Source organism: Crinia signifera, chromosome 1, assembly GCF_055691185.1.
Source record: "Crinia signifera chromosome 1, ASM5569118v1, whole genome shotgun sequence".
Taxonomy (NCBI): Eukaryota; Metazoa; Chordata; class Amphibia; order Anura; family Myobatrachidae; genus Crinia; species Crinia signifera.
This window is the reverse complement of record NC_139217.1, coordinates 205,589,332-205,614,828: the sequence shown is the minus strand read 5'-3', so window position 1 is coordinate 205,614,828 and position 25,497 is coordinate 205,589,332. Positions and strand designations below refer to the sequence as shown.

The 25,497-nt window shown below is 43.9% G+C and overlaps 1 protein-coding gene across 1 annotated transcript in view; it reads left to right on the top strand.

Moving 5' to 3' along the window:
• The window catches only part of ATP8B3 (ATPase phospholipid transporting 8B3), a 203,536-nt gene that overhangs the window by 3,885 nt on the left and 174,154 nt on the right, over window positions 1-25,497 (top strand). Inside the window, exons 2-3 of the mRNA XM_083177190.1 lie at window positions 21,555-21,646; window positions 23,521-23,634. Coding sequence (XP_083033316.1) covers window positions 21,555-21,646; window positions 23,521-23,634 — 206 coding nt within the window. The remainder of the gene's footprint in view (window positions 1-21,554; window positions 21,647-23,520; window positions 23,635-25,497) is intronic.

Sequence of the window (25,497 nt, the reverse complement as noted above, 5' to 3'; positions counted from 1 at the left end):
AAAATGATGGACCAGTCTCTAAGTAACTGCAGGTTGTGCACCCGGTGCACCGATAGCATCCAGCTTTCCTAGTCAGGAAATTAGTGGGTACTGGTTTGGTGAAGTTGGAAATGTCATTCCGTACCAGGATGTCCTTCAAATTGCGATTTCTGGAGAAGCTCGGCATCAGGGTGCTGTCCTGTAGTGTAGAGACTGTCGTATCTGTTGAGATAAGAGGCCACAATTGTTTGCAGGCTTGGACCAGCTTTGGACTGGAGTTATTGTATCTCTGAACGAATGGTATTCTTTTCACGGGAGTCTTAGTCTGCTCTGTTTTTGGGGTCATGGTCTCTGCTCTGGGAATACTCAGAGCTTTCTCTTTTGCTCGGAGTAATTCTACCAGGTTGTAGCCACGTTTCAAGAAGTCAGATATCATGATGTCAATATCCACATTGGTCCGTGCCAGGTCATCTGTAATTCGATGGATACGCAGGAATTGCGAATATGGTAGGCCTTTGATGGTAGTGATGGGATGTTGACTCTTCGCATGTAGAGTCGCATTCCGATCTGTACTCTTTTTATACAGGCAGGTGCTAATTTTGTTGTTTGAAATCGAGATCTCTACATCGAGGTAGTGCACAGTGGTAGGTGATAACTCATAGGTAAATTTGATTGTTCCAGCTTGACCATTCACTTTGGCCATCAGATCATGGAACAACAACTCGTCGACCTTAGCAGAGATGATACCATCATTATTCGCCCCGCCGATAAGGGGGGCGGGATAGTGATCCAAGATCTGGGGGCATACAAGCAGGAAATATACCGCCAGCTGAATGACCCAGCAGTATATCTTTCTCTACCTGGAGATCCCACTCAAAGATATAACCAAGAATTGGGGCTCCTTCTGGAACAAGCAGTGAAAGAAGGGAAAATGTTGGATTACATCCGCAGAGCATTATACCAGCCTCACCCGGTGGCACCTGTCCTGTACACCTTGCCGAAGGTGCATAAGGACCCAATTTCTCCACCAGGCCGACCAATTATCGCGGCCAGGGACTCCATTTATTATACTGTCTCTGCCTACCTTGATTCCCTCCTACAGCCAGTAATACAGGCTCAGTCCACCTATTTGAAAGATACGACTAGCCTGCTCATAGATCTGTCCGCCCTGACATTACCCCCCCACAATGCATTTCTTTGTACCCTTGATGTAGTCTCCCTCTACACCAATATACCGCATGATGCCGGGTTACTTGCTGTTCGTAAACTTCTCACGGACAATGTATTATATCAAGGACCTGATTTGAATTTGGTGATGACCTTGTTAGAACTCACACTCAAGAGGAACTACTTCTTATTCGACCGCAAGTGGTACCTACAAATGCAAGGATGTGCCATGGGATCCTGTGTGGCACCGGCATTCGCCAACGCCTTCATGTTCGCCGTTGAACATCAAGCCTTCTTCACGGATCCAGAGATTGCACGACACATCCTTTTCTTCAAAAGATATATAGACGATTTGCTCTTAATATGGACTGGAGACGAGTTGTTGTTCCATGATCTGATGGCCAAAGTGAATGGTCAAGCTGGAACAATCAAATTTACCTATGAGTTATCACCTACCACTGTGCACTACCTCGATGTAGAGATCTCGATTTCAAACAACAAAATTAGCACCTGCCTGTATAAAAAGAGTACAGATCGGAATGCGACTCTACATGCGAAGAGTCAACATCCCATCACTACCATCAAAGGCCTACCATATTCGCAATTCCTGCGTATCCATCGAATTACAGATGACCTGGCACGGACCAATGTGGATATTGACATCATGATATCTGACTTCTTGAAACGTGGCTACAACCTGGTAGAATTACTCCGAGCAAAAGAGAAAGCTCTGAGTATTCCCAGAGCAGAGACCATGACCCCAAAAACAGAGCAGACTAAGACTCCCGTGAAAAGAATACCATTCGTTCAGAGATACAATAACTCCAGTCCAAAGCTGGTCCAAGCCTGCAAACAATTGTGGCCTCTTATCTCAACAGATACGACAGTCTCTACACTACAGGACAGCACCCTGATGCCGAGCTTCTCCAGAAATCGCAATTTGAAGGACATCCTGGTACGGAATGACATTTCCAACTTCACCAAACCAGTACCCACTAATTTCCTTACTAGGAAAGCTGGATGCTATCGGTGCACCGGGTGCACAACCTGCAGTTACTTAGAGACTGGTCCATCATTTTACCATCCCCATACTGGCCGGGCAATCCCCATTCGACATATCATGACCTGCACCACAACCCACGTGGTGTACTTCATCAGATGCCCGTGTGGGCTGATGTACGTTGGAAAGACCACTCGCCAATTCCGTGAACGGATGGCCATGCACCGGTCCAGCATTCGACATGCCATTGAGGGGACAGCGAGCGCGCTTGAACAACCTGTTGCTCGCCATTTTAAGGAAGCAAGGCATGGACTGGCAACTCTTCGATATAAAATAATCGATTGTATCCCTAAAAATCTGAGGGGGGGCGACCGTGACAAACGCCTGCTCCAGTGTGAATCCCGCTGGATACATCGATTAAAAACAGTTTCCCCTGGAGGCCTGAACGACAGCATCTATCTGGGATGTTTTCTTTAGTCCAACCTGATGGATAGGGGTTGCCCTCACGTTTAACTCCATCTCCAGTATACTCAGTATATATCCCTCCCTTACCCTTCATTGAGATGTATCTTTTCTAATATATTTATAGATATACTTTTTCTGATCCCAAATATCATTTTAGTATGATATCTCGCTTCCTGACTAGGACCATCGATACATCGCATATCCAGATATATTTTGTATTCTATAAGTCAGTATGTCTGACTTGGTGATTACAGTTCTGTATTGCCTTTGCTATGCCTGGTAATTGTATTTTTGCACACTGTGATGATGGTGATCTGTCATTCATTTGTTTTTCTTTTTTCACGTAGGTGTTTCTTTTGTATGGGTGGTCGCTAGGCAACCAGCGTCAACACGTACGTACACTGCCGGGATGCACGGGAGCGTGCTCGTCGCGGGAGCGTGACGTCGGAGGTGGCGCCGGATCAGGGGCGGTCCTGACCGACGCCAGAAACGAACCCGGTGGGCTGCGGCGGCGGCGTGGTGTCGGGCGACAGGTATTTATATCAGTGTTTGTTTGATGTTCTTTGTGATCTTGAAAACGGTATTAAAACCGAAACGTCGATCTGACACAGAGCGTCATTGATTCTTTTGCTGCTAAGTCCCACGAGTGCCGGGTTATCCACTCCCCTTGTACATTGCCAGCTAGTCTGACTTCATCGGGCACCGGGGCGTCTAAACCCCTATTGGGGTTCATCATCTGGAGTGCCAGCCATACCCCTGCATCTATATATATATATATATATATTCTACAAACACCTATCCTTAAATGAGTCAACTTGGTGCACCACAAACTGAACAACATATCCACCACATAAAATGAATACAATTCACTTCACTAATGCAATAAAAGAGCCATGCATGAGCTGGCATTTCATGTAGCTTCTATGTACGACACAATCTGGGTAAAAAGAAACATTTATTTGCCATGCTTTGTTTGAGGTGTAGTTATGCTGAAGAACTGGTATAAAGTACTCATCCTGTACCTGGTATACTCTAAGTTACCTTGTATGAAACTATGATGTACAGTAAATAAGATGCAAAATGCAGGAAAAGCATAGAGATTGCTCTCCATGGAGGAGGGTCATGCTTGTACCATATGGACATAGGCAAATCTAGGGGGTGGTCCGGGGGTAGCTGAGGGATGGGGCTTTCCAACAAGCCCAGCCCCGTGTCTCTAACCCCCTGGGAACCCGAGATACTGCCAGGCAAAACTGGAACGTTTTCCCTATAGGATAACATGGGACCCGCTAATTCCAACCCCCACCCAGTTCAATGGCTGCCAGTTCCCCCTTTGGCATCACTGAAGCTCGAGGTTGATCTCAGTCGAACCCAAATCGCTGGGCCTTCAATCTGATACCAGGCTGGATCCATATGGGTTCATTGGTTCCAGGGATATTGAGGTTAAACCGTTTTTTTTTTTTTTTTCTTAAATGTAATTTCATGACTGTTTATGTTCTTTGAGGGCAGATTTCTCTGGAACCAAACAGCCCAGTTTCACGGGACCATTTGTGAAAAATCATGCAGCCAACTCAAAAGTTCTTCAATATGATACTGGTCTCATGTAAATGGGTCAGTTGGTTCCGAAGATATAGCTGGTTGGTTAAAGGGGGGTAGGGAGAGGGGAGTTGTTGTCTCTCCCCCTCACACCAGAAAATTCAGGGACTAGGCTGGTGTATAAGGGGTCAGCCTGGCAATGTCTCTGCATGATCCTGGGACCATTTTCCCTGGGTAAATCCCTGCATTTTCTGTTGTGAAAGGGGTATTATTTCAAACAGCCGTGACCTGCAGTGCTCGGAATACAGCCGGGCAGCCCCCTGCTCTCTGCCCAGCTGTCATTGACTGTCACCCCTGCAGCTTCCACTCCAATTCTTCTCCCGGCTTTCACCTCAGCCCGCCTCCCCTTTAATCATGTGGTGCCGGCGCCCAGCATGCTCCCCCGACGTCACGCACAACAACAGCGTGCACAATATTTCAAATGTCCACTTGGCTAGAGGGGACACCAGGAGGGGAGTGGGAGCGTTCTCTGCGCTGCGCTCTGCTCCTCTCCCCATAGAAGCAGCTGCACTGCTCTCCATCTCTCCCTGCAGCAGCAGCAAAGGCTCATATAAAAATTTACAGTAAGCGGCCCTTTTGGGGGCATTGCTTAAGGGACGCTACAAGTGGCGGTATGTGGGGGCATTACGCATAATATGTGGCTTAATGTGTAAGGGGCATTACGGTGTGCAGCATCATGTGTAAGCAGCATTATTTGTGCAGCATCATGTGTAAGGGACATTATGTGTGCAGCATCATGTGTAATGGGTACTATTGTGCGCGGCATCATGTGTAATGGGTACTATGGTGTGCGGCATAATGTATAATGGGTACTATGGTGTGCCGCATCATGTGTAATGGGTACTATGGTGCCATCAAGCAAGAACCCCCTAGCAATGAGCACGTAGGTAAGCAGCACTTATGTGGCAAATATGTAATGGGCATTACGGTTTGTTATATAGTATGTAATGGGCATCATGATGTGTGGCACAATGTGTAATGGGCATTATGGTGTGTGGCCTTATGTGTAATTGGCATTACGGCGTGTGGCTTTATGTGTAATGGGTATTACTGAGTTTGCTAAAATGTGTAATGGGCATTACTGTGTATGGTCTAAAGTTTAATACCACACCCCTTTTTGTGATGCCATGCCTCCTTCTCATGAGACCACGCCTCCTTTTTGACGCGCGGCTACGCCGCACAAAAGGTCCCCCTACTGTTATGTCTAGATCTGGGACCACCCATTACCATAATTCTAGATTCGCCTATGCATATGGATAGATGAATGAGGACACATCATAGTGCCCAGACCAGAGGAGGATTTTCCACAAGGCAACCTAGGCAACTGCCTAGGGCCGGCAGTTTCCAAGGGGTCCCATAAATATACTATGGCTGTCCACAATGTTCTCAGTGGAGTATTGAGCTACAATACTACTGCGCAATGTCATGATGTCACATGGACCTGCTCACACTTCCAATGTCCCTTTGGTGTTCTTGGATAGGGTGAAACATTTTGTAAAGTAGAATGGACAGTTTACTTTAAATGTGACACAGGTAATAAGCATTCCCCGCCGGGTAACATCACCAGAAAAATCTGGCGATACCCCATAGAAGCTAATGGACTTCTAACGCGAACTCACCGCCACCCCGCACGGACCCCCGCCGCCCCACATCGCCCCCTCACCTGTGTCCGGTCAGCACAGAGCTGTGCTGCCCGAACCTGTGACCTCCTCCCTGCACTGATCCTCTTCCGGGTGCAGGGAGGAAGAGACCCAGGCGCAGCAGCAGCAGCGCCGGGTGTGGGAGGGAGGGGGGAGCCGCCGGGACCTGCTGGGACCCGGCGACTCTCACCGCAAAGGACAGCTCTTAATGCAAGAGCTGTCTTTTGCTATAATTATCGCATATGTTAAAACATATGCGATAATTAGAATTGCGATGGGCGGCGAAGGGGGGCGGAGCCTTTTAGAGAATCTCCCCCCTAGAGCATGATTCAGATTTGTAGGCAATGCTGATGTTCATGTAGCGGAACATTTATCAGTAGACTGTGCACGTCCCAAGGTACTCTATCGATGCCGCATACAATCAGAAGCATAAATATAGTGCTATGGATTGATCCAGGGAAGAGGGCCCCAAATGGGTATCTTGCCTAGCGCCCCATGAGGTCTAAATCCACCTCTGAGCTAGACAGTGAATAGCTGTTAGTAAGCTGCTTAGTGGAAGACTGTAGTTATCCACCAATCAGAAAGCTGTAACAGGCTGCCTCTCCATATGCTTCCAAAGCTCATCTTATGGAGAGGCAGCCTGTTACTGCAGGTGGGGTACAGTAAGTTATTATTTTAATTAACGTGAATGGTTGGATTCAGAGACCCCAGTGCATTGCTTTGCTCAAGACTGACATTGCTAAAAGAGATGGCACTGACCTATATTACATTGATAACCAAATATATAGATTTGCTTTTTACAGCCCCAAATACATATTTATACATATTTTATTACTATAATGTGACAAACTCTTTCTTAATGTATTCACCCACATCTTAGTCAAAGAGTCTTAATAAAATGTATTTATCATCAATCCCTATGATATTTTTAAACAGTAAATATCATCCCAAACCAAAATGACAAATTGTTGTTCCCCACCTATGGCCTGATTCAGCAAAAGGTTTTTTTTTTTGCAGTCACACAGAAATTAGTGGTTATAATAGTTTGTATTGTATGAATTGTCTTCAATCTATATATAACAGTAGAGGGTGTGCTACCATAGACACTAGCTAGGAACAAAATATAAGGGTATGGGAAAAAGAGTGCCTGGGGCTGGTGCACCTGAAGAAAAGACCTGACTCATAAAACTTAATATTTATTGGGATATTTTTAAAATAGTTGCGAAATAAAAACCAAACATACCAACATATAACAACATAGATTTAAAAAGGATAAGTATCCTCACTTAGTGAACCCCACTCTATTAGATTTCTCCCATGTATGAGATATTGCAGTGCAAAGTCAGAGTGTGTTTTGATTAGTGTACAATTTAGGGACCATGCCCGTACACACACTTTCACACAGACCTGTATCAATCTTCCAATTGCAATTATTTTATAAATTGTAGCGATTGTTGGGAGGTCTAACACCAGCCAGCTGCACTGTTAGAGCCGACTGCGCTATGCCCGGAAATGTAAATCCCGTCAAGCGCTGCCACTCTCAGACAGGAGCCGCTGATGGAAAGGCTGTTCTGCCATCTGTAACCTGGGTTTAGACAAGTGCCATGTGCACCATTTCAACAATACGGGTAGGCAGAGACAGCCCTAGGACGTGCTCAGGCACCTGAGGTCACGTCACAAACAGAGTCACCGTACGTGCCGGGACACGCTTTGCACTGCTGGTACAGGTAATCAAAAATACATTGTATGTGGGGAAGGGAGAGTGGGGTATTTCACACACTAAGTGTGTAGGAGGTCTGCGTACGCTTCGCACAAAAGCTTCCTTAGGTCCTAAGGAAGCTTTTGTGTGAAGCATAAGTGAAAATTGTAACTACAGTATGATAATTAAAAAAAGGAAACAAAGCAAAAAGCTCTCTATTCCTGTAATAAAGTGCTGTCTGCAAATCAATGTTGTGCAATTGAACTTCAAGATAAAAAGGGTTATTCAGACCTGGGGCCAGATTCTCTAAGCTTCAAAAGTGATAAAATGGAGAGTGATTAAAAGACAGCCAATCAGCTCCTACCTACCATGTCACAGACTGAAAAATGTCAGACAGGAGCTGATTGGCTGGCTGTTTATTACTCTCCATTTTATCACTTTGAAGCTTAGACATACCTCCCAACTTTGGCTGGGCTGGAGACGGGACGTAGTTGCTGCGCGCCGCAGGTGTGCGGAAATTTAGGGGGCGTGGCCTAATTTCGGGGGCCCCCATTTTGACGCTATGGGGGCATGACCCAGAGGCTCTGTGAACCTCTAGCCATGCCCCCAGCCCCCTGGCTGCGGGAATAGACGCTGTGAGCATGCGCACAGTTTTATTCCCCGCTGCTTAGCAGCCGACAGGGGGGACTCCCAACAGCCCCCCCTCACCGCAGGACTGTTGGGAGGTATGCTTAGAGAATCTGGCCCACAATCACTGTGCTGCTGATTTGCAGAGCCCTGCGGTCAGAAAATCTCTGCCCGGCCAGAGTGCCTTTCATAGCTGCTGTGTCTCTGGTGGTTTCAGATGCTTGATTTAAAGGAGCAATAATATAAACTACAAAACCAGGTTTGTTAGTAAAATCCAGTGGCTACAAATGCAATGTAGAAAACAGTCCTGAGAAAATCATACAGTGCTTATTAAGGTTGTTATCGCCTAATTGGGTGACCTGAATTATCCTGTATTTAAAATTTGCAGCTACTCAGAGTGCTTTGCTCTGCAGGATGCCATGTTATGCAAGCTCTATTTATAAGCGATCTGACTAGATCACTTAAAAATGAAGTGCAGATTGCTCCGCCTATAGGCAACAGACTGCACTGCGGCCGGGGCAGTGTGGTCAGTGCGGATCAGCCGGGGTCAGCGAGAACCAAGCATGGGCAGACCCCCGGCACTGCAGATTGCATTGGAAAGGAACGCATATTGCAATGTGATGCCTGGCTGTAGATCCCACCAAGATTGCATTGCATAAGCGATCCTATATAATAAATAGGCTTCAAAGAGAGATGATGAAAAAGTTATGTGTTCCTGTGTATCATGCACCTGCCCTTCTCAGGAGAAGCTGATTACATCTATTAAAACTCAAGCTTTTATGGTGCAGGCCAGGAGATTGCCACACCGCTCTAATTTATGTGACAAGCTGCTGCTCTTCTCCTCCTCTCAGGAATGATCATTTGCATGTGCACTGCATAAGCCCTATTACTGATGAGTCACAAGGAGAGAGACAATCTGACAGGCAAACATAAAATGTCATGTCAGACAGAGTTCATTCTTACATTAAAGGGTGCCTCCCTGCCAGCAGAAATCAGTATTTATGTTACAGTACAAGTATGTGCGCGGTCTTCTGATTTTATTCATAGGCCAAAATTGACTAAGATCGATTACATAGAAATGCTCTGGTTCGTACCCATTCGAATGCAATCCCTTCCGAAATCCCTGTTTGTCTAATTTACAAATAGGTAAAATTGTACGAGATGGCGTTTTCTCATCCAAATTTGGCATTATAAATGGTAAAGCTCACTGTAAAGCTCAACTGTGTGGCCTATAAAAGCCCATTAAGCACAGCCATGCACTTCTCTGACTTATTCACCATGCCTTCTTCTGTGTTGGATGATTTGTTAAAAGATAGGTCTGTGGGATAATTATTTATTACGTTTCTTATATAGCCCATACATACTCCGCAGCAGTTTACAGAGAATATTTAAACATTCACATTAGTCCCTGCCCCAGTGGATCTTACAATCCACACAGATATTCTAGGGTTAATTTTTTTATTAAGATCCAATTGACCTACCAGTATATTTTTGGATTGTGGAAGAAACCGGAGTACCCAGAGGAAACCCACGCAAGCACTGGGAGAATATACAAACTCCACACAGTTAGGGCCATGGTGGGAATTGAACCATGACCGCAACACTGTGAGGCATCAATGCTAACCATTCCTGATGCACTGGCAGCAGCGCAGAACAAGATGCCAGGGTCAGGAAACTGATCATGATCAGCAGATTGTGCAGGTACCATAGGATGACTTATCTGCAACTATCCGTATTAACCATGTACTTGTCCTAAACTGTCTTGTAATGTAATTTGTTATGTGTTTGCTCATAACTATGCTCTGTAAAGTGCTGCGGAATTTGTATGCGCTATATAAGAAACTGTTAATAAATCAATAAATAAATCTGATTTCTTTAAGAAACCCGATGAGAGCGCAGAGCAGGCGGGGAAACGCGTCAGTAACATCAGAAACCCCATACCTTTCGGATATCACTACAACTGCTAGCAGAACCTGAAGAGGACACGGCACATATTTCCTGTTAAATCCTCAAAACTCTGGATAAAGCTGCATGATCCAGGTGATTCAGCACCAGCAGCTGGGAGATGAGTATTCTACACTACGTGTTAACACTAAAGGTATAATTCATTTAATGTCTGGCCAGACATTAAAAGGACTATGTTGTACAAATATTCCTCTGTTGGAACTAACAACCCCACTAATTCCTGCATTAACAGAAACTTGCAGTGCACTATTCTCATCAATTATGTGCTTGCTTATCATAACAAAGAACTAACACTGCTTGATTAACACTGCATGAGTGCATTACTAACTCTGTCCACTAGGGGGTCTATTGGGCTTAACATTGGTATTGTTTCCATCAGATTGTCGATATTTTAAAGCTAGTTACTAAGGCCAACTATGACATTATGCTTTATTTGTAATTTTTTGTAATTTTTATCCTTAATAATTAAATTTTATTGCTTAAATATTACCTCGACCTCTGCAAAGTTTTGATTTGTGTTGTCTATGTTTTGTATCTCTCTCTCTGAGGAGCTGGATAAGGAGTCCCAAGATGTTGAAGGGGACAGTGGGGTCCTCTACTGGGCTGGTTCGGACTGCAATCCAAAATGGTGGTGGTGGATGAGGGGCAACAGCACTGCTGATGCGTTTTGCTGCCACACCTTTGATAAAGCTGCTGTAGCAGCGAAACGCATCAGCAGTGTTGTTGCCCCTCATCCACCACCACCATTTTGGATTGCAGTCCGGACCAGCCCAGTAGAGGACCCCACTATCCCCTTCAACATCTTGGGACTCCTTATCCAGGAATATTACCGCACACCATTTCAAAGTACACCACTCAGGTACCTGAGGTTATCCATCTTATTGTCCGAGATCAATTCCAGTGGACTTCAGTTATTTGTGCCATCTTGGGCTGACCACATGGATACCAGGACAGTACATTACCTACATGTGTGGAGTGGTAAATATATCTTCCTCTCCTTTAATCTGGGCTGCTATATTGTGGAAGTGGGCGGTTTTAATCAACTGTATACTAATTATGCAAATTTTACTTATGTGTTTATATGTTTGTTTTTTATCCCAGTAAAATATATTTGTAAAGATCATCCAATTTCTCTTTACAATTTTTTTTTTTTTTAGCACTGCTACTACCCCTCTATTTTTATGTTTTTATCTATACAGGAGTAACTAACCTGTTTTATAGCAGCTGCTGGGAAGCCACTCCTACCAAGCGCCCCCTTAGATGCCTCCCCCATCCGGGGCGGGCTCGTTACCTTCTCTTGTTCTTGTATTAATTTCTTACAGCCAACTTAATAAGGCTCCACATGTTACTCTGCAGCCATCCGGAAGGGCGTTTGGGGACTGTAAAAGATTATCATATTGCTTTATATTTTTTAGTCACAATGATAATATGTGTATGTAATGTTATATACACATGTCAATACATTTTGCATTAACAATGTTATTAAAATATGATTTTAACAATTTTGAATCGGAGTATTTGCAATGATTGGATTATTTATTATTCATTTTGGTCATCTAATGTTATATACATTTTATTTTACACTAAGAAATGTGTGCGTTTAAAAAAAAACAACAAGTTTTCAACTTCTTACATACCTGTGCACAAGTATATTGCAAAGTCACATGATTGCGAAGGCCTATGAATTAATAACATGTTTGGATGTCTGGAAGATGTGCTGTTGGTATGGTCAAACACTGATAATGATGTAGTAATACTTCTTTTACATTTGTGTTACAATCTCTTTGTGTGGCCATAGCCACATGGTATATGTTTTTCAGGACTAATTTGATATATTTATTTTGATTTGAAAAAATAAAAATAAAAAACTATTTTCAAAACTACACCGCCTGCTCCCCAGCCCAACATTGCCCTCTGCCACAGGGTGGTCTTCCAGCTGGAAAAGACATTGGCTGCCTCAGGGCTGAAAAGCTCAGCTCCATCACCAGGGCCATGTTTTTAGCATACAACCATTTTACGTTGCTGCTCATCTTGGTCCTGCTCCGTGTCCTGAGTCTCCTCCCCCAGAAGACACAGGATCCTCCCCCATGAGCTCAGCCTCCACCACTTAGCTACCTTCACTGTCAGACATAGCCCAAACACACAAATACAAACACTGAAAAAATAAACACAAACACAAAACGCACTTCTCACCTTCCTTCACACACCACACCACACATACACACACACATACACACAAAAAAAATACCACAAGTACAGAAAAAGGAGACAAAATAATAAATAAACAGGACTAAGATTAATGACAGACACCACACACACAATACCACACTCAAAAATAAAAAATAGCAACAACCCCTAAATCACTCACCAGCTCCTTACAAACTCACTCTTTCTGCGCCTTACTAAACCGACAATGAACAAAGGGGTGTTGGGGCTACATACTTGCCTGCTGAAAGTCACTCCCATGTCAAAAACTTTGAACCAATCATAACATACTTATACGAAACACATGCCATCGTACCATTTTTTTTTTTTAAATGCGTACGTAATAACACAATCTTAACGGATGTCAATTTCATATGGTTTTAACAATATGAAAACAAATACAAAAGAAAAAATACCAATAACTACAAATGGATTCACCATCTGAAAATACGAATTTAACAAACTCGGCAGCTTAATAAGTAATGCATTTTCATTCGTAAAAAAAAAAAACAAATACGACAACATTCAATGTCATTTGTCTGCAAACATGAATGATATCGAATGAAATACCACAGCTTAGTTAATTTCCATCTCAGAATTTTCAGAGATTTTTTTTTCCCAATTCTATTCTATTGTACTGTATGTAGTTTTATTTGGTTTGTATTTTTTTAATTGTTTGCAATTAAGCATTATGGATGATGTTTCAATATTAAATCAATCCTTCAATAATTTTTTGCGAGCCTGATTTGGAGATTTATGCACCTCTGATGTTTTGTGCGCATCCAAGATGGTGAGGCATCTGTAAATGTGAATGTCCTGTTCTGCAGCCTGATTGATAAGCTGCAGCTTTGTGGGGGTGGGACGGATGTAAAGTAGGGATGTGCACCGGCCACTTTTCGGGTTTTGGGTTCTGATTACCTTGAGGTTTTGGGTTCTAATGGGTTTTGGCAAAACACCTCCTAAGTGTGTTTGGACTTTTTGGGTTTTGGGTTCTAATTTTTTTGTTAAAAAAGCATAAAACTGCTAAAATCACAGAATTTTTTTTTTTTGCTCCTACGCTATATTAACCTCAATAACATTCATTTCCACTCATTTTCAGTCTATTCTGAACACCTCACAATATTGTTTTTAGGGCAAAAGGTTGCACCGAGGTAGCAGGATAACTATACTAAGCCACACAAGTGTGCGGCACAAACACGTGGCTCATGTAAGAGTGGCACTGCAGCGGTAGATACGGCAGTACTGGGCACCAGACAGGTAGATAAGACAGTACTAGGCACAAGACAGGTAGATACGTCAGCAATACTAGTATGTGCACCAGCAGAATTTATAATAATTAATTTTATTATTAGGTACTGCTTGGCAGTGGCACTCAGTGGCACACGTCAGTGCACCAGCAGCATGGAATTATTTTTTACAGTCCCACACAGCACAAGTATTATTTTTTAATTAAATGAGAAATAGCAGCCTAGTATGTAGTTGTACTACTAGGTAGGTACACTTAGGCAGTAACACTGCCAGTGGCAACAGTGGACTGAGTAAATAATACTGGCAACCTCTATTCACAGTATTCAGTGCAGGCAGCACCAGTGGACTATATATAATTCAATTAATTAAGTATTAATAATATAGCAGCCTAGTAGGTAGAGAAAATAAACTACTAGGTAGGTAGGCAGGCAGGCAGTAGCACTGCCAGTGGTCACCACAAAAGGTAGTTATATTACACACCACCAGTAGCTTTATGCAGTGCACCAGCAGAATTTATAATAATTAATTTTATTATTAGTTACTGCTTGGCAGTGGCACTCAGTGGCACACGTCAGTGCACCAGCAGCATGGAATTATTTTTTACAGTCCCACACAGCACAAGTATTATTTTTTAATTAAATAAGATATAGCAGCCTAGTATGTACTAGGTAGGTACACTAGGTAGGCAGTAGCACTGCCAGTGGCAACAGTGGACTGAGTAACTAAATAATACTGGCAGATTCAGTGCAGGCAGCACCAGTGGCAGCACCAATTAATATAATTAATTATTCATATAATAAATATTACAGCACAGCACCAGAGGTAGGCCCCAGCACAAAGGAGACAGTAGTACTACAGGTACACAGTTAGACTGTCCTCCTTGCTAGGGAGAGCCCACCCTAAGCAGAGAGGAGAACAAAGTACACAGCAGCACTGAGGGAGACAGCCCCAGTGAATAAAATAATTACAGCACAGCACACCAGAGGTAGACCGCACAGAGGAGACAGTAGTACTACAAGCAGTGGCGTATTCAGGGGGGGGGGGGGCACCCAGACACGTGCCCCCCTATCATTTCATTTTGTAGCTGAGGACCAGGGCTTTAAAACGAGCCCAGCCCTGTGTCTCTAGCCCCCCGGGAACCGGAGATATCGCCTGGCAAAACTGTAACGTTTTTTTCCCCATAGGATAATATGGGACCCGTCAATTCCGACCCCCTACCGGTTCCGACGGCTGCCAGTTCCCGCCCTGGCATCACAGAAGCTTGTGGTTGATCTCATTCAATTCCAAATCGCTGGGCCTTCAATATGATACCAGGCTGGTCCATATCGGTAAATGGGTTTCCAGAGATATTGCGTGTAAACCGATTTTTTTATTTTTGAAATGTAATTTCATGGCTGTTCATGTTCTTTGAGGGCAGATTACTCTGAAACCAAACGTTCCAGTTTCACTGGACCAAAATCATTCAAAGCCCACTCAAAAGTTCTTCAATATGATACTCATGTAAATGGGTCAGTTGCTTCCGAAGATATAGCCGGTTAAATGAGATAACTGGTTAAAGGGGGGGGGGGGGGGGTTCTCTCCCCCTCACACCAGAAAATGCAGGGACTAGGCTGGTGTAAAAGGGGCCAAACTGGGAATGCATTTTCTGGTGTGAAAGGGGTATCATTTAAAATAGCCGGTACCTGCAGTGCTCTGAACACAGCCAGGCTCTGCCACTGTCAGTGGCTATCACTTATGCCTGGCGGCGGCTGTCCCCCATTTACCGCGAGCATGTACTCCCCCCCTTGGCAATGAACATGTAATCCCACATGGCAACGAGCATGGAACCTCTGGCAATGAGCATGGAACCCTTGGCAATGAGCATGTAGATAAGCAGCACTTATGTAGCATAATTTTTAATAGGCATTATGGTGTTTGGCATAATACATAATGGACATAATGGCGTGTAACTTAACGTGTAATGGACATTATGGTGTAAATGTTTAATGCGTGCCTTTGGTGGACAATGTCCCTGTTTATGAAGCGTATTGTGAATTTTTGCTTAATCTTTGTGGCATTATGTGAATTCTGGCTCAATCCGTGTGGCATTATGTGAATTTTGGCTCAATATATGTGGCATTATGTGAATTTTGGCTCAATATATGTGGCATTATGTGAATTTTGGCTCAATCCATGTGGCATTATGTGAATTTTGGCTCAATTCGTGTGGCAGTATGTAAATTTTGTCTCAATCCATGTTGCATTATGTGAATTTTGTCTCAATCCGTGTGGCATTATGTGAATTTTGGCTCAATCCATGTGTCATTATGTGAATTTTGGCTCAATCCATGTGGCATTATGTGAATTTTGGCTCAATATATGTGGCATTATGTGAATTTTGGCTCAATCCATGTGGCATTATGTGAATTTTGGCTCAATTCGTGTGGCAGTATGTAAATTTTGGCTCAATCCATGTGGCATTATGTGAATTTTGTCTCAATCCGTGTGGCATTATGTGAATTTTGGCTCAATCCATGTGGCATTATGTGAATTTTGGCTCAATCCATGTGGCATTATGTGAATTTTGGCTCAATTCGTGTGGCAGTATGTAAATTTTGGCTCAATCCATGTTGCATTATGTGAATTTTGGCTCAATCCATGTGGCATTATGTGAATTTTGGCTCAATTCGTGTGGCATTATGTGAATTTTGGCTCAATCCATGTTGCATTATGTGAATTTTGGCTCAATCCATGTGGCATTATGTAAATTTTGGCTCAATCCATGTTGCATTATGTGAACTTTGGCTCAATCCATTTGGCATTATGTGAATTTTGGCTCAAGCCGTGTGTTATTATGTAAATTTTGGCTCAATCCATGTGGCATTATGTGAATTTTGGCTCAATTCGTGTGGCAGTATGTGAATTTTGGCTCAATCCATGTGGCATTATGTGAATTTTGGCTCAATCCATGTTGCATTATGTGAATTTTGGCTCAATCCGTGTGGCATTATGTGAATTTTGGCTCAATCCATGTGGCATTATGTGAATTTTGGCTCAATCCATGTGGCATTATGTGAATTTTGGCTCAATATATGTGGCATTATGTGAATTTTGGCTCAATCCATGTGGCATTATGTGAATTTTGGCTCAATTCGTGTGGCAGTATGTAAATTTTGGCTCAATCCATGTGGCATTATGTGAATTTTGTCTCAATCCGTGTGGCATTATGTGAATTTTGGCTCAATCCATGTGGCATTATGTGAATTTTGGCTCAATCCATGTGGCATTATGTGAATTTTGGCTCAATTCGTGTGGCAGTATGTAAATTTTGGCTCAATCCATGTTGCATTATGTGAATTTTGGCTCAATCCATGTGGCATTATGTGAATTTTGGCTCAATTCGTGTGGCATTATGTGAATTTTGGCTCAATCCATGTTGCATTATGTGAATTTTGGCTCAATCCATGTGGCATTATGTAAATTTTGGCTCAATCCATGTTGCATTATGTGAACTTTGGCTCAATCCATTTGGCATTATGTGAATTTTGGCTCAAGCCGTGTGTTATTATGTAAATTTTGGCTCAATCCATGTGGCATTATGTGAATTTTGGCTCAATTCGTGTGGCAGTATGTGAATTTTGGCTCAATCCATGTGGCATTATGTGAATTTTGGCTCAATCCATCTGGCATTATGTGAATTTTGGCTCAATCCGTGTGGCATTATGTGAATTTTGGCTCAATCCATGTGGCATTATGTGAATTTTGGCTCAATCCGTGTGGCATTATGTGAATTTAGTTTCATTCCATTTGGCATCATGTGTAAGGGGGAAGTATAAAGGGGTCTAGTATTTGGTTGCATAATGTGTAGAAGTTGTATATGGTGTTGTAGACTACACTCAAGGACACACCTCTGTTGAGTGGCCACACCCCTTTTCCGCAGCGCGCCTTTGGCGCGCATACAACTACATCCTTCGCTTTTGTCGCCATGGTGGGCCTGCATACTTTAAATGCCAGGGCCTATTTTTAATCCCATTCCCACCCTCTCTCTGCCACTCTCTTAGCATGTACACTGGCACCACTAACACTGCCCCTCCCCCACCTAAACCCTCTTTTATCATGGTGCCCCCCCAGTCATTTTATCCTGGATCCGCCCCTGACTACAAGTACACAGTTAGACTACACAGCAGCACTGAGAGACAGCCCCAGCGAATAAAAAATATTGCGTTCAAGGTCAAGCTAAAGTTTAAGCCCCAGCAGCAGCACCAACACACCCTCTCCCAACCCACTACTAGACTGGAGTGAAGATGGCGGGCGCAGCAGCGATATCCGGCGCCAGGAGATGACATTCTGACCACGTGGACGGACCCGAGTCAGGCGGGAATCTCCGAGCGCTGCTCGGATTGATGACGTTCGTGGGGGCTCGGATCTCTGGAATCCGAGTCTGCACATCTCTAATGTACAGTGATGCCCACATTTTCTGGGAATGCCTAGAGTTTCAAGACCAGTGAGGACCAATCTAACCTGGGACGCAGCACTGAGATCTGTGTTGCCAGTTGGGGGTGTCCTTTCTATAGATGCAACAACAATGTGAACGATATCCATCTACGAATCAGAGTCTGTGATTTATGCAACTTTGGAGGGGAGCCAAGGATAGGCAATATAGGATGGAGGAACAGGCAGAGCCAGTGCCAGTGCCCCCTTCAAACTTTAAATTTGTACCCTTCCTCCCATACTTTGTAAAGGGATGGTGCATGCTGCAAAGAAGGCGTGTGTTCTCATATTATTCCACACAGTAGCATAGCCTTATACAGTAAACAATGCACTGTACATAGAGCCCGATTCAGCCATTGTTACAGGGCTGCACATTCATTGAATGTTCCGCAGTACGCATGCACATGCCCTCTGTGTGATCACATGCTCCGAATGCCTCCATTGTGCTGCCTGATTCTTCAATGTTGGCCACCAATTAAAATCTTGAAAGTTTTTCATTTCTGGAACAGTCATTTGAATGGCATGTACATCAGGCCCCAGTTGACAGGTCTGGTCTCATACTATCCGAGAGGCCAAGTAGTGATTTGACCTGTTGGTCCACAATAGGGAAGAGCAACTCAGCACGGGTTAACTGTATTTGCGTGGTGCCAAGTGTGGTGATGACCTGGCCTCCATATGAAATTAAGTTTATTTTGTCCTGTGGGTTGATTTGTGCAGCAGGGTCTAGCTCGCGTAGTTGTCTGCGTGACATGACATTGCACTTGGCCCCTGAGTCTATCTTTGACTGTGGCCACTCTGTTGGTGTATTTAGTCTTGAGCTTGATGAATATCTCACCCCTCTCATCTGTGTGGTCGACACTATCACAGACTGTTGTGCGTGCTGTGTCATGCACCAAGTCTGTGTCTACCTGCTGACCTGCCTTGGGTATGCGGCTGTAACGGGGCTCAGTTTGCTGTTTTGTGGGTGTCTGGTCTTTAGAGAGACAGCACCTGGCGAAGTGATTCCATTTGTCACATCCATTGCAGTGTTTATCATATGCAGGACAGTTCTGCCTGCCTGGGGGGTGCTGTGCTGCGCAGTTCCCACATGAGAGTGATCGGGGTGCGGTGGCCGCCATGACACAGACTTCAGCGTCCCTCTTTAACTCCCTTGTGCCCTTTTCTGCCTGCTCATGGAGCATGCATATGCTTATGCGGTTTCTAGTGTGAGGCCCTTCTCCCTTAGTAGCTGTGCACGTACCTTGTCATTGCGTATGCCGCACACAATTCTGTCACGGATAAGCACATCTGTGAGTGTTACAATGTTACACTTCTTTGCCAGCAGCTTTAGTGTTGAGGCGTATGATTGCATGGTGTCATCGCCCTTTTGATTTGTGCTGTTAAAGATGTGCCTGTCCATGATGACGTTCTTCACCGGCATGCAGATCTCTTCAAATTTGGTGAGCAGGACTTCAGGATCCTCTCTGTTCTCTGTGTCCGCGTATATGAATGCCTATGAATGAATTTGTCCAGGGCGTCTGTGCCCGCGAGGTTCAGCAGTGTTTATGCTTGTATCTTCTTTGACTTGTCTGATAAGCCCACGATGCAGTAAACGTGCCATTCTCTCTTGAATTTGAGCCAGTTGTCAGCGATGTGTTAGTTGAAGACCAGCGGGTCAATCTTCCTCAGCCCATGTGCCATGTTGATCCCGCTTCTGACACCATGTAGATGTGTGTGTGTCAATCAACTCACGGACATCTTTGCAGCTTGAATCAGGTGCGTCTTTATTCAGCTCCGGCTAACACTGACTGACTGACTGTCCGGCCGCCTGACCGGAAGTGAGTCACACCTAGATCCTACAAGTACCAAGAAGCACCACATGCATCTACGGGGGGGGGGGGGGGAATTCAATTTGAGCATCCTCATACACAGCAACACCACTCGCCAGGCTGGGAAGCCCCGGTGCTCTTCGTGCTGCCATCACCCTCCCGGGTGCCGCTGTGTGCCAGAACCTGGGTTAACTATCCCCTCTGTGCATATCTAATGAGCGCAGTGCAAATTTAATGAGCGGCTCCCCGCCCCCTGCATATGCAATGAGCGGGTCCGGCTCATTGCATATGCAGGCGCGGGGAATAAAAATATTCACTGCGCTGGGTCCCGATCATTAGATATGCATGGAGCGGGACCAATAGTGCTCACTGCTGCCTGGGTACCATTTCAGACCCGTTCAGACTGCAAAAAAAAATAGGTCTGAAACGGGTAGGACCCTGCTTTTTTACTGTTTCCAAATACCAGATTTTTGGAAACGGTAAATTCACTCAGACTGCTCATATTACCGTTTTAAAATGGTTAAAAAATGGCAAAATACAAGCTTATACGTGCGGTCTGAAAGGGGCATTAATGTTACATGTTGGCATGGAGGAGATGCTGGTGCACTATGTGGCACCGCCTGACCCGCAGCTATCACCAGCCATGCATAAATGACGTACTGATATATCCTTGAGTGTTTTGTTTAACAAATTCAGTGGCTCCCTCCAGCAGCCTAATTTTAGACCCTGCACTGAAGGGACACTGATATATAATGCAGGCCCGCATACCTTCAAATACATTTTATTAAATCCAATCAAACAATATTGTGAGGTGTGAGGTGTTCATAATAGACTTGAAATGAGTGGAAATTAATGTTATTAAGGTTAAAAATAGCGTAGAAACAAAAAAACATCCCAAATTCTGCGATTTTAGTAGTTTTTATGCTTTAAAAAAAAAAAAAATCAGAACCCAAAACATTGAGGGGGTGTTTTGGCAAAACCCAGTAGAACCCAAAACCTGCAGGTGATCAGAACTTAAAACCCAAAACGCGAAAAGTGTCCGTTACACATCCCTATATTTCATACCACCCAGCATTTTTGTAATTGTAGTCAGGATTGCCATGTGGCTCAGCCGCGCAAGTTCCTGGAGAGGGAGTGTGGCTGCAGGAGAAGGGGTGTGGCTTCACAGTATTGTCTGCAATTGCGCATGTCCTGTTTCGACTGTGGGGGGCATGGCCAGCAGTATGAAAGCTTCTGGCCATGCCCCCTGTCCCTCTGCCTCCTATGAATAGACAGTGTCATGTGTAGACACGCATGCCAGAGCAGAATATGGGCAGATCTACTACATAAAAGGGTATACACATGTGGGCATATTAAGTGATCTAACTAGATTGCTTAGAAATTAAGAATGGATTGCTTTGTGTGTATGCCCCTGGGGACGGTGATGCACGGTCCCATGCACAGACTCTCCCTTCACCCTGTGTGTACCAATAACCAACCAATCACCTCCACTCTTTTTTTAAACACAGCTTGTAACATGGTAGTTGGGAGCTAATTGGCTGATTCTTTATCTATCTCCAGGTTATTACTCTCCAAGGCTTAGTACATCTGCCCCAATGTATTTACGGCCTACTGTTCACCCTGCATGCTGTTGTTCTTATTTTACATAGTATTTACTGTTGGTGATATTATTACTGTTCTTTTGGCAGATTACAATTGGGAAATCAAAGCAAATGGCAGAACATTTAATCGATCATTTACAAAGAAGAGTTACTGTTTTTTTACTAAGAAGAAATATGCTGTAAGTTTTATGCAAGTCATATTATAATTATTTTTAAACATTAAAAGATAGTTTGTTGTGGACGTAAGCTGCGTCTATTAGCATAGCGTACCTCTGCAGTAGCGCACGCAGGGGGGGGGGGGTTCTGAGTACCCAGAAACCCCTCCAGGAGTCTATGGGGTACTTATGTATTATCTGGGCTCCCATGTTAAATGCACCCATTTTTTCATACCCCTACTATCCAACTAGGCATGGAGTTGATTTTATATAGTGTGGCGAGCGCAGCGAGCCACCGTGCCCGAAGCGTGGCGAGCGCTTTTTCATAAGAAAAACGGGAGGCTGTAAGCTGAGGGTCCCCTCTTTCCATGGTTACAAGAATTTTAAAAATCAGCCCTTGGGAACCGGAGATATCTGACTTCAAAGCAGTGGTCCCCATCCAAGCCTGTTAATTGCTCTTCCCAGTCAGATATTTCAGGTTTTGTCTGACTTAGAGTTTTTATGAGGGTATATTCCAAATGCTTGGACTCTCCCCCTTTGATGGACACTAGTAGCTTGTCTCTACTATTCCCACAACCAGAAATATCAGCCTTCCAGCAGCTGGTTACTGCTCCAGCTCCACACACCTGGTATGTAATTTTATATTCTCTTTGGCAGATTGCTCTGCCTCCTGAACTCTGATCCCCTAGTCCCCAATACCATTTGGTAGGTGGGATTCTCTAGTTTTTAATTCCATTAAAATGTAAGAAATCTATTTATTTGAAGATATCTGCAGTGAAGCAAGCTGTCCTCCAACCGGAAAATTATGAATAATAAGCCCACTCCAATATACACCCCTGCCCTGCATATTAAACATCCTCTACCACCCTGGAAGTTATGTATCAGGGCCCCTTCATTCCGCCCAATGCCCCCTTCTCCCACCATCTGTGCAGTAAAGGGGTAATTAGTGGAGATGACTGATCCAGGCCCTACATGCTGAGCGGTTGATATAATACCCCTTACCACCCGCGGGACATCAAAGCTTCTCCGACCCCTACCGCTGGAGGATTGATAGGGGCCCAATACATTGCTATGCCCAGGGGTCTAGCAGTGACGCCCCTGTATATATATATATATATATATATATATATATATATATACATACATACACAGATATATATATAAGAAGCAGGAACTCCGGCACTCTGGCTGTTTGCTCTCAAACGGTCTCCTTACCCCGGTGCCCTCCTCAGACCCTTGCAGGTCTATGTAGACAAACGATTAGGCAATAAGGCGTCACTCGGGGAGTTTGTTCAAGTGAAAAAAGTCAGGTTTATTCCGACATGTTTCGGGCTGCTTTGCCCGTCCTCAGGGAACGACGGACGGGCAAAGCAGCCCGAAACATGTCGGAATAAACCTGACTTTTTTCACTTGAACAAACTCCCCGAGTGACGCCTTATTGCCTAATCGTTTGGCCAGATATATATATATATATATTTTTTTTATTATTATTATTTATATACATTTGATCTATCTATAATACATTAACTGACCCGGCATATACTGGTACCCTAAGTGTCCGTTTCCGTGCTTTGCCCCGCCCCTCTGGAAACCCCCTTCTGAAAATCATGTGTTTGCCCCTGCTCTGGTGAGTGAGATACTCGTAGAAGACATTCGCACTGGGGGTTTGCACATGCACAGACCCCAGCCATTGAAAACGGGGGCGAATTCGGACCCATACTAACTGGTCTCAATCAGCCCCATAATTACAATTACTTGTTTTGGCCAAAAGATAGATATAGAACACTCATATCCTGCTACCATATTATTACTTTAATAATAATAATACTATAGCTTTCAGTACAAATATTATTTGATAATGATTCTTTTTTTTTATATTTTATGTTTACATTTTAAAGGACAACAGTATTAGGACCAGTAAATACAACTTCTTCACTTTCATACCGCTTAATATTTACGAACAGTTCCACAGGGCGGCTAACCTCTACTTCCTGTTTATAATCATCCTGCAGGTAAGTGTTCCCATGTGTGCTTTTTTTGAACTGATCATTAACCTAAAATTACTGTGGAAATATGACATGGGGACATTTCTTGTGACTAAGCCTTGCTAGCTAATTTAGCTATCCCCCTATAGCTGGTATAGGAGGGAGATTCATTTTAAGTGATGTAAAATGATATAACAGTAAAAAATTTCCATTCAATAAAAAAAAAAACTGTCTAAAACTGCAGATTGGCTTTGTAAAAGCATCTGAAATGTCAGATTGGATGCATCAGCTGTCCTTATGGTGGAATCTCCTGAGAACAGCAAAAAACACCTTCTTACACACTGCCTGCACTGTTTAAACATTTACAAGCTGAAATAAATACTGCCAAGGTGAACAAACCTTGATGCTAGTATTGTTTGCACTAAAGACACCTTTAGATTGCCTTACATAACATGGTTCCCTGATAAGTAAAGAGTCTGATGTTACATCCTTGTGAGAATGTTTGTAAATTTAAGACACTCTGATTGGAGCAAACACAGTATTGTATGTTTTGTTACTTGAGAACATATGACAATGTAACTTTATGCACAGATCAGGTCCATGACAAGAGCCAGGAAATAACAGTTTCAAGTTAAAAGTTCCAGCATTTTTCTTCTGGACAGTCTATAGTATCTATACCATACTTGCCTACTTTTGAAAACTAGTTTCAGGGAGATTATAGTTGGTTGTAAAATTATGCACCCCCCATTGAGAGGGTGTGTCATGCTCCACCCAAAGGGTGTATCTAGTTCCATATATGGAGAGATTGTAAAAAGAGATTGTGAACGTGACATCTAGAAGCATGGGTGTGTACTGCTACATCTGAGAGGAATTGTGTAAATGATTCCAAATGTAGATGAGCCCCAAAGCACTTAGTAAGAGATACTATACTTGGTAAAGTGCTGATGATTCAATGTAAATGTATCCATTGCTCATTCTTTTTTTTCCGAAAAAATGTAACAGTGTAATGTGGGCTAGGTGACATGAGGGACATTGCTAGACTAATGAGGGTGAGAGGGAGATTGCTGCTATTTCAGGGAGTCTCTTCCAGAATGCAGGAGGGTAGGCAACTATGGTCTATACCAGGGTTGCCTGGTATCGTCGGGAGGGTCCTGGAAATTGGGTCCCCCTCCCACTTTGCCCTCCATGTCCCACGAACCCCCCCCCCCCCCGGCATTTAAGCCTCGCCGTGCAATGCTTTAAATACTGGTATTGCACTGCAAGGACGGGGCCAATAAGGAAGCCCGCCTGTAGCTGTTTTCCTCCCGGAGATGGCCCCGCCCCCCGCTTCACTGGGCTGGCTGCCCTCTCCCGGACAGTTGGCCACTGTGGTCTATAAAAAGTACTTTATACATCACATTTAAAGGCCCATACACACTAGATGATTTTGAGCTGAAAGCAGCTCAGTTTCACTGTTTGAGTTGCTTTCAGCACAAAAGCCGCTCAGTGTCAGGGACATGCGGTGGGGTAAGTGGCTGAGGAGTCCCTGGCAAGTATCAGAGACAGTTTTGCACCCAATTTATGAGCCATGGGGTACATGCCGGCATTATACACATGTACAGCAGTATATACTGCTGGAGATTCACTGAGTTTTAATAAGAGATGCGCAGAAAAGGTAGCCAGGTGAGGCACTGCCTCACCTGCCATAGACTTTTTACTCCAGAGTTTTGACTATAACAATTATTAGAATAGTCAAAATAAGATTTTTTTTATACATATTCTTTGTATTTTTGACATACTTTATAAACTCAAAACTCCAGCATATACCTTAGTATGACAGGAAAGGCTGTGCCTCACCTGCCTCACCCCACCGCATGCCACTGCTAAGTGTGTATAGGCAGGTGAGCAGTG